The sequence below is a fragment of the Panthera leo genome, chromosome D1 (genome assembly GCF_018350215.1).
Source record: "Panthera leo isolate Ple1 chromosome D1, P.leo_Ple1_pat1.1, whole genome shotgun sequence".
In the NCBI taxonomy this organism is placed as follows: Eukaryota; Metazoa; Chordata; class Mammalia; order Carnivora; family Felidae; genus Panthera; species Panthera leo.
This window is the reverse complement of record NC_056688.1, coordinates 106,739,106-106,748,816: the sequence shown is the minus strand read 5'-3', so window position 1 is coordinate 106,748,816 and position 9,711 is coordinate 106,739,106. Positions and strand designations below refer to the sequence as shown.

The 9,711-nt window shown below is 54.1% G+C and overlaps 1 protein-coding gene across 2 annotated transcripts; it reads right to left on the bottom strand.

Moving 5' to 3' along the window:
• Positions 1-1,336: 1,336 nt before the first annotated feature.
• On the bottom strand, positions 1,337-8,001 carry LOC122200999 (phospholipase A and acyltransferase 4-like). Of its 2 annotated transcripts, XM_042906830.1 has the most exons (3): positions 7,950-8,001; positions 3,974-4,604; positions 1,337-2,732 (listed from the first exon to the last, which is right to left on the bottom strand). In XM_042906830.1, the coding sequence occupies exons 2-3, from the start codon at positions 4,337-4,339 to the stop codon at positions 2,649-2,651; spliced, it is 450 nt and encodes a 149-aa protein (XP_042762764.1). In that variant the 5' UTR covers positions 4,340-4,604; positions 7,950-8,001; the 3' UTR covers positions 1,337-2,648. The 2 variants fall into 2 exon arrangements, with proteins under 2 accessions (XP_042762764.1, XP_042762763.1); XM_042906829.1 differs by lacking the exon at positions 1,337-2,732 and having other exon boundaries at positions 2,881-4,242.
• Positions 8,002-9,711: the final 1,710 nt, after the last annotated feature.

Below are 9,711 nucleotides of genomic sequence, written 5' to 3'. Positions count from 1 at the left end.
TGCAACCATTTTGTCAGCTTATCATATGAAAATAAAGTATGCTTTTGTTAATTATATATATATTTTACATTTTATTGGAATCCGGTTTATGGAAGTCAGTCTAGAGGGTAGGAGCCTGGTCCAGTATATTTTATTTTATTTTAATTTTTATTTTTTTAATTTTTTGAGACAGAGCGTGTACCAGCAGGGGAAAGGGGCAGATGGAGAGGGAAGGGGAGACAGAGAGAAAGAGAGAGAGAGAGAGAATCCCAAGCAGGCTCCACTCTTAGCATGGACACAGGGCTCTATCCCATGGCCCCAGGATCATGACCTGAGCCAAAATCAAGAGTCGGACCCTCAACCGACTGAGCCACCTGGGAGCCCCTGGTCCATTATATTTAAAATTTTTTTTTCAATGTTTATTTATTTTTGAGCGACAGAGCACAAGTGGGAGAGGGGCAGAGAGAGAAGGAGACACAGAATCCGAAGCAGGCTCCAGGCTCTGAGCTGTCCGCACAGAGCCCGACGCGGGGCTCGAACCCACGAACCGTGAGATCAGAGCTGGAGGAGCGGAAGTTGGATGCCAAAGTTGAATGCTTAACTGACTGAGCCACCCAGGTGCCCCAATGGTCCGTTACATTTTAAAACTTGATGGCAACACGCTTTTTTTGGTTTGGGTTGCAGCTTTTTGTCATATCAGTTTTTCTCTCGACTGCAGAGAATAATAATTGTATTCTCCCATGTAGTAGTGAACTTATGAAGTAAACAACTTTTTATTGAGCCCCGGCAGTACACCAGGCATTGTGATGAATGCTGGGGTCCCACTGTAACGAGCTCACACAGTCCTACCTCTTGGGGGTCCTTGCAGTTCTGATAGACGGAGGGATATTAGTAAAGGAACCACGTGGATCAGTGTTCAGTCCCCACGGTGACAATTGCCGTAAAGGGCAGATACGTGGACACCCAAGACCACTAACGGGGATATGACTTGGTCACGTAGGCCAAGCCCACCCTGGAAGGGCCTGGAAACTTCCACTGTCCATTTTGGTGCAACAATTGATCCTGACAGGAAACGAGGTCCAGGGAGGCGAGTCTTAGACAACAAGGAGTAAGGAAGCCTCTGCCCCTCTCTCTGGGCCTCCCATTTGGGCCCAGACTCTGTACAGGGCAGTGGGGCCCTCTGACCAGAGTGCGGCAGGCATGGACCCTTCTGGAACCCTCGGATGGGGGCGGATAGTCCAGCCTGGCAGTGTGAGCGGGGCCCCCTTTGATAGTAGCAACTGCGTGTTACTCTCTGTTCTTGAACCTTCAACCTTCTGAGAGCCCTGCGTTTTATAGGGGGCGGGGGGGTCTTGTGATTAGCACCAGCCTGGTCTCTGCAGCACGGGGGGATTAAGGAACCCACCAGCTTTCACATCCTTGAAGGGTACAGCCCAGGGGAGGGTGACATCCTTAGTGCTCAAGCCAGAGGGGGAGTGGCTGCGGTGACCACCATGGAGTGGCCATTCATCAGGGTCACCGGCGGCAGAGGCTGGCTGAGGAAGCAAGAGACCATGGAGCTTCTGAGACCGCACCGAGGGCTTGCTGGGAAGTAACGGAGGGATACTCAGAGGAGATTAATTTTTTTTTTTTTTAGAGAGTTTATTTTTTAGAGACTTTTTAGATTCACGGCAAGATTGAGAAGAAGGTAAAGATTTCCCATACACCCCTTGTTCTCCCCCAGGCACAGCCTCTCCCACCATCAACATCCCTCCCCAGAGGACCCATGTGGGTTACAACGGACGAACGGCATTGACACACGGCAATCCCTCCAAATCCACACTTTACCTTTGGGTTCACCCTTGGTGTTGTGCATTCTATGGGTTTGGACGAACGTGTAATGATATGTACCCGTCGCTATGGTCTCATTCAGAGTTTCACTGCCCTAAAGATTGAGGTGGCGAGTTTTCACCATTCAACCCACGGGCAGCTTGAGCCATGGCAACGTCGGCATGGAAAGTTAACATACTTCCGTCTGGCAGTCCCAGGTGGGTGAAGACTAGGCCCTGGGGTTGAAAAGGAAAACTGAAAGGAAGGCTGGATGAAGAAGGTACTCGGAAAGGTGTTGGGAAATATTTACGCACCAGGAGGTGTGGCTGTGCCAGGACATAACTGAGTTGTTGGGGCACTTTTGCACCCCGACAGTAAAATGAACGATGTCTCGTGACAACAATGTTGAGTCTCCATGGAGCGATGTAGACCCCCGTTGAATATCTGCTGGTTACCAGACATCAGGAGTCTTCTCCACATCACCTTGCCTTATGTAATCCTTATCCCCGTCCCAGAGAAGGGGGACTGAAGCTCTGGGAGTCCAGAGATTTTCTCAAGGTCACTCAGCTAGAAATTGCGGGGAGAACCCAACAGGTGTCGAAGTAATGTTCCTTCCCTCCTTTCTGGTTCAGAAGTCTGCAAAAATATAGTGGAAGTCCTTCTTGAAGATACATTTACTTGATTCGTTGGTCTTGGCACAATTAGCCCATCCTTCAGCCAGTGAGAGAGGGAGAGGGAGAGACAGAACGACAGGTTGCCGGAGGTTGAGGGTCCGGTAGACAGAGGAGCCATGGGGTGTCTCCACTGGTCTCTGCAGCTGAAGGATTTGGGGCTCCTTCGGGCTGTCATTGCTTTTGGGATCATGTCTTCACAAGCGAGTAGCCAACCATGCCCAGAATGCCGAGTCCCAGGGACACCCCTCCTCCAATCAGGGTATGTTCCACCTGAAAGTGAATAGCCCATGTTCAACATCCATCGCAAAGGCAGGCCAGTTCTCCCTCCCTTCCAAGGGCCTGGAGTCTCCTCATCCTCCTGCCCTCTGAGCTGGCCAGCCCAGGAAGATGCTGGATGAGTCAGAGGGGCCCCGGGAGATGGGGTTGTGAACACTTCTTACTGGTGAGCTTGTCAGGGTTTGTCCTGACACCTGGCAGGATGGGCGGATGGGATCCTTTCGTGTGAGCGTGCTGGGTGAGGACATTTGTTCCTGACTCTGAGTGGGGAGGGAGGAGGCTTTGTGCCTGGTTTCCCAGAGCCCGGGCTCTGGGGCTGAGCCTGGGAACGGCTCTGCAGTCGGGGCTACACCCCTGCGGAGGGAGGGCTGTGCCAAAAGCTGAGGAGAGACTTCAGGAGACTAGGGCCACGGGCAGCGTACTTCGGGTTCACTGTGCATGGTTGCCAAGTGCAGCCTGGAAACTTCTATGCCCAGCCCCACCTCGGCCCTGAACGCCAGGCTCCTAGGTCCACCTGTGACTCAACATCTCCACCTGGAGGTCTAACTGGCCACCCACCACCACATCCAAATTCTGGATTTCCCTTCTCAAACCTGCTCCTCCCGTCCTTATCCTCGTCTCATCCAGGGGCCCCCGTCCACCCAGTCAACTGGGCCTGGAGCCCCGGAGGTGCCGCTGTACGAAGGAAGGGAGCAGAGACTCCAGAGAAGGACTGCTGGGGTTCGAATCCCACCTCTGCCACTTATCAGCTGTGTGTTTTGAGACAACAAACGCGGAAGACTGAAGGGGTGGGGGTAGACCCTGTGCCCCGGGTCTTACATAGACAAGTGCTTGAGCCATTACATAGGCCCGTGGACCTTGAGCACACCCCCTGCCTGTGTGCTCTTTTTCGGAGACGAGTCACGGTGCTGGGTTGGCCCAGACTCTTCCTGACGACCGGTGGGGGCATCACGATCTACCTTTAGAGGCAGAGGATCCTAGAAGGTCAGACTGGCAGGCCTCCAGAGGTCCTCCATCCAACTCCTCCTACACATGGGGAAACTGAGGACCAGAGAGACAGCGACGTGTCCAAAGACCCTCAGCAGATCAGAAGCGGATCCGAGATTTGAGCTCGGACGGCCCGACTCCCAGCCGGTGGGTCGTGGTGAGGCTCCCCTCTGGCCACACAGCCTGGTCACCCCCAGCCCCGCAGCAGACCTCCAGGGGGAGAGGGCTGGCCCCAAAGAGGGTCTTACCTGCCTGCTGTGGGGCACACCGTATCTCAGATCGGTGACAAAATGCTCACAGTTCTTGCCCAGAAGCCTGTACTCCATCTCCTCACCAATCTTCTTCTTCGCAGAATAGATGATCACGTTCACAGGCCGTGGTTTGTACTTGGGGTCCAAGCGGTTGTTGACCCTATAGCGGCAGTGCCCCACCACGTCCCGCAGGAGCTCTAGTCTCACCACCGCCTTGCTGCTCAGAACGGAGCAGATGATGGAGAAGCTGGCCCCCAGGAGGTCACCTGGAGTCGGAGACACGTCACGGGGAGCCACTGGGGAAGCCAAGACGGAGGCAGAGAAGGGGCGGGGCGAGGAAGAAGGCCGAGGGGAGCACCCCATCGAGGTGTTGGTGTTTGTCTTTTCACAGATGGGACCGGAGGGGCCCCAGATTTGGTTCTTTTTACTTCACAAGCTGTGGGTATTTTTTTCAAGACACCGAATGTCACGGCTGCTTGTGCCAGTGTCATCGTATCCCATTACACGGATATATATCGGCTATCTGACCAAGCCCTGGTTGCTGAGCATTGAGGTTGTTCAAAAATCTCGCCATTATAGACAATGATAGTCAAACGTTTATAATTCATCTTTGCGCCCTTGTGCATTTCTGAAAGAGATCAAGTTTATCTTAGCACCCACTGCGAGGCACACACTGTGCGACTTTTCAGATATTACTTACTACTCCCCTTTTTAACTTTTAAGGTGATGATCTCCATTTGACAACCAATATTGGTGTCGGGCCAGGTCATCCAGAGGATATGACCACCGCTGACCCGTGACCTGGACGGCAGCGGTCAGAGGCTCCCCACTCCCTCCCTGTCCTTGGAACGTGCATTCTGCTTGCCTTCCCTGCTCCCGGACCCATGGGACCCCGCTCGATTACTCAAACAGGACGGGCATGTTCAAGCGCTCCTCAGGAAGAAACCAACTCAGGTTTCCCCGGTTAAGCTCTTTTCTCAGTTCCTCTCGTTATGTTTTTTTGGGTTTTTTTTTTTTTTTTTGGAATTTTAAAAAATCTTTGTTTATTTTTGTGAGGTGGGGGGAGGGGCAGAGAGAGAGAGAGAGAGAGAGAAGGAGACACAGAATCCGAAGCAGGCTCCAGGCTCTGAGTGGTCAGCATAGAGCCCGACGCGGGGCTCGAACCCATGAACCGCGAGACCGTGACCTGAGCCGAAGTCGGACGCTCAACCGACTGAGCCACCCGGCTGCCCCTGGTTGCTCTCATTATGTTAACAAATATTTTGGAAATTATATTTCCAGAGACCCGTAGCTTGGCCTGAGGATCCCCCCACTCCCTTGCCGATACTCATCACCGGGTCAGAGCCTGGAATGGGAAGGAAGTCCTAGCCCCCGTGGGGGCCTCAGCCTTCTGTCTCTTTTAGAGGTTTCTCCACGACTGGGGGCTGGAAGCTTGGAAAAAAGGACCCCGTGGAATGGGAGAGTGGAGATTTATTCAGCGCGTGTGTATTATTTCTTATGTACGTGTGTGCCCGCATTGCACGGGGGTGCATGGGCACACGTGTGTGTGTGCACATGTCATATGCACGTGTGTTGCGTGCTCTGTGTATATGCACATCTCTGGGTGTGTTGTATGTGTTGGGTTTGTAGATTCGTGTTGGGTATGCTCGTGTAAAAACACCGAGGGCGTGAACGCCCACGTGCAGGGGAATTGTGCGCGCGCTCCTGAGAGTGTGGACGTCACAAGCTGCGTGTAAAACCCCTTCACTGGGGTGTAAAACCCCCCCACGCCCGGGTGGCTAAGTGGGTGGAGTGTCGACTCTTGATTTCGGCTCAGGTCATGATCCCAGGGTCGTGGGATCGAGCCCCATGTCAGGTTCCATGCTGAGCACAGAGCCTGCTTGGGATTCTCTCCCTTTCTCTCTCTTTCTCCCCTGCTCCTGTCTGAGCTCTCTCTCTCCCTCTCTCTCTCTCAAAAGAAACAAAAGAGAAGAAACATTAAGAAATCGTTAAAACAAACAAAAAACCAAACAAAACCCCTTCACTGAGGCTGAGAGCCCCACACCCTCCCCAGCCAAGTCGGGCAGGTGAGTCACCGGCTTCTCAGACTGGCCCTCAAGTCCTTATCACACCTCTTGGCTCTGATAGTCCATGGCCACACCAGGCATCTGCCTTCCTCCCCCTCCTCGCCTCTTTCCTGCCCCTCAGCGTCCCGCCCCCCCGGGTGCCACAGCTTCTGAGTTGAGAATTTTTCAGTTGGTCTCCCTTTCTGGGCCTTGATCTTAGCAAACGACAGCCCCCTATCTCTCATTCCAGGTCATCCGATCGGAGCCCCGGGGTCAGTTTACCTTCACCATCTTTTTCTTGCCAATATCCAACAACCAACGCTGACCTTGGAAGTCTCTCCCGACTTCGCTTCCTCGTCCATCTCCTACCCTCCGATTTGGTTCAGGGCAGCCGCTGTCCCTGCCTCTGAGATCCTCATAGCCTCCTTTTTTCCTTTGTCTTTTTAAATTTTATTTATTTTAAGTAATCTCTTTTTTTTTTTTAAATGTTTACTTATTTTTGAGAGAGAGACAGTGCGAGCAGGAGAGGGGCAGGGGGGAGGGAGACACAGAACCCGAAGCAGGCTCCGGGCTCCGAGCCATCAGACAGAGCCCGACGCGGGGCTCGAACTCACGCACCGTGAGATCATGACCTGAGCCGAAGTTGGACGCTCAACCGACTGAGTCACTCAGGCGCCCCTATTTTAAGTAATCTCTACACACAACATGGGGCTCAAACTCACGACCCCGAGATCAAGAGTCACGTGCTCCTCTGAAGGAACCAGCCAGGCTCCCCCCGAACCTCGCAGCCTCTTGACTGTCCCCGTCCCTGCTACCCCACATCCAGTCTCCCCAAGGCCCACTGTGGCCTTCCCAAAGGGCACATGTGGCCTCAGGGCAAAGGGCATGCCCTTTGGACAGCGGCTCCCAGGCCCTCCTGAGCAGCCCTTCCTTGCCCTCTGCCCCCCCTCCAGGATGACTGAATGGCTGTGTCTGTCTCCCATCACCTCCCCTCCCCCCCTCCTCCCCTTCGCCCCACACACCAGACACCCCTCTCCGAGAAGCTGCCCCCCAGGGCCCCAGCCTGGCTCGGCTGCCACTCCTGGGGTCCCCAGGCCCCTAGGACGTCCCCCTCCCTCTGCATGGATCACGTCTCGCTGGCATCCTCTGTGCCTGTCTGCACCTCCCCCCGGGGCGGGATCCTGTATGCTGCCCCTCCCCCCTTCACCTCCAGGATCCGGTGAAGGGCCTGGCATGCCATGGGGGCAAAGGAAATCTCCATGGGAGAGGGGCTGGAGGATCAGCGGGGCCTACTCCCCTCTCTCAGCCAGGGCGGGGCAGGGCCAGGGATGGTCACCATGTTGGAATCAAAAGGGGATTTTTCACTCCGAGATTAAATATCTAAATAAGGTAGGGCCCAGAAACTGTCCATGGTAGCTGGTGGCAGATCAAATGTGACCTGGGGCCCTGCCCGAATAAGGAGACAGTTGCCCAGGCAATAGGGCCAGGATTTTGTGTTGGCAGGGTTGACAGGACGGGAGATCCAGAGCCAGGAAAGCTGACATTCAGGACACATGCCCGGGAGAGAGGGAAGGACAGAGCTGAGCAGGTACCGAGCGAGCTCGGAGGCTGGCGGGGTGGGGATCCACTCACTTCCCAAGTCCTCTGCCTATGCACCCCACCCGGCGGCAAAGCCCCCAGCCACCCACCCACGGCTCTTCCACGGGAGGCCCCTGGGCCCCACCCTGTGCCAGACGGGAGCCTCAGCCCCAAGCCCTCACCGTCCTGCAGGGCAAGGGACTTTTCAACAACAAAGAGTTTTCCATAAACGCCTTTTAAAGCCTTTCTGAGGTCTGGGGTTAACTGTGCCCAAGGCCAGACTGAGGCCTTTATCGGAGGAGGCCCCCTCCTAATGTAGAGCCACCAACAGAAAGTTCCAGGGAGCTTACCTGAGCCATGGCCACAGCTCATGGCTGGTGGTGTTTGCCACTGGTGAGCCGGCTGTTGCACCAAAGTTGAGTTTTGCTTTCGCTTTCCTTTTGACATCATTTAGAAACTGCTCAATGCTAAACTTTTTTTTTTTTTTTTTTTTTTTTAAGAGAGACTAAACATTTCCTCTAAAGGGAAAGCCGGGAATCACTTACCCCAAAATCATGGAATCACTGTGGCTCGTTATTGAACCCAGGTCTGATCTGCTCGCTGCACGAGAGAGACAAGAGTGTTGGGACAAGGAAAGTGATTTTATTCGAGAGAGTCAGCTAACCCAGAACACGGCCTTCTGACGTCCCAATAAACCACCCTCCTGTGTCGGTGCAGGCAGGGGTTTTACAGGAGAGACGTGAAGAGAGAAACCAGCTCATACAAGCGCTTGAGCAGTCAGATGTCTTCAATTAATGGGGGCCAGGCTCAGGTTCCCTAAGAAACTTCAAACAGAATTGATTACTAAAAGCTTCTCATGGGTTTCGGGAGTCACAGGCCAGAATGTGCTGATTATTTTGCGCAACGTGTTTTGTCTTAATGCAGTCATCCCAGTAAAATCTGATGGTCAGGGGCGCCTGGGTGGCTCAAGTCGGTTAAACTTCTGACTTCCACTCAGGTCACGATCTCCCCGTGGGTGAGTTCGAGGCCCGCGTCGGGCCCTGTGCCGACAGCTCAGAGCCTGGGTCCTGTCTTGGAGTCTGTGTCTCCCTCTCTCTCTGCCCCTCCCCCACTCACACTCTGTGTCTCTCTCTCTCTCAAAAATAAACATTAGAAAATTTTTTTTTGTTAAATAAAACAAAAATTCAAAGGTCAGCTAGTTTCCCTTCAGGCTTACAGTACAGTGTGCAAGCAGGTGTAACGCGGCATAACAAGGGAGGGAGAAGGGTCCAAGGCAAAATGAATTCAAGATGGAGTTAGTCTTGCTGTAGCTTCAAAGCCCCCTGGAGGCGGTCGGTCAGCTGCCAGCAGCCCCGAGGGGCGCATTTTCACCCGGCAATGCCCAAAAGTGGCAAAGGAAGGTGGTTCTCATCACTGGTCTCTTTTTTCTCCTGGGAGTCAAAGCTTTCCCACGATCCCCTGCCTGTCTCGCTCCCACGCCTTCACTCCCCAGCACTGGGTCCTAAACCAGTTGTGGGCTTCCTTGGATCCGAGGCAGGGCTCTTGCTGCCCAGTGAACCGCAGGGCCCTGTGAGCCTGGGGGAAGGCCAGGGGCAGTGTGTGTGTGTGTGGGGAGGGGGTGGGGGGTGGGGAGATGGCCACTGGCGAGGCCACCTCTACAGAAGAAGCCCTCACTCACCTCCTTCCCATCCGCTGTCACAACAGCTTTGTTATAAGGCTACACAGAGGCTGGAGACCGTTTGCAAACAACCAGGCTGGTTCCCTATAGGATCTGGCAGGAAAAGTGGGGGCAGTTGACTCAGTGACCGGCAGAGAATGTAACAGACTTGCCGACGTGATGCGGACAGAGCCCCCATCGGAAGGAGCTTATGCCTCAGGGGCTCAGGGAGGGCACTGCCTCTGCCAACATGACCCCCTGCCCCCTGGTTCTCATGACTAGACCTTCTGACGACGGTCCAAGGTCTATTGGCTCCTTTGGCCTTGGCCCCAGAACGGCACCACCCATTCTGCTTCCAAGTGAACTTCATTTGTAAAAGGAGCCGAAGAGACTGGAGGGGCCAAGGGCAGGCTGCCCCACGACGGGCCACCTTGGCTTGAAGGTTATTTTTCAGT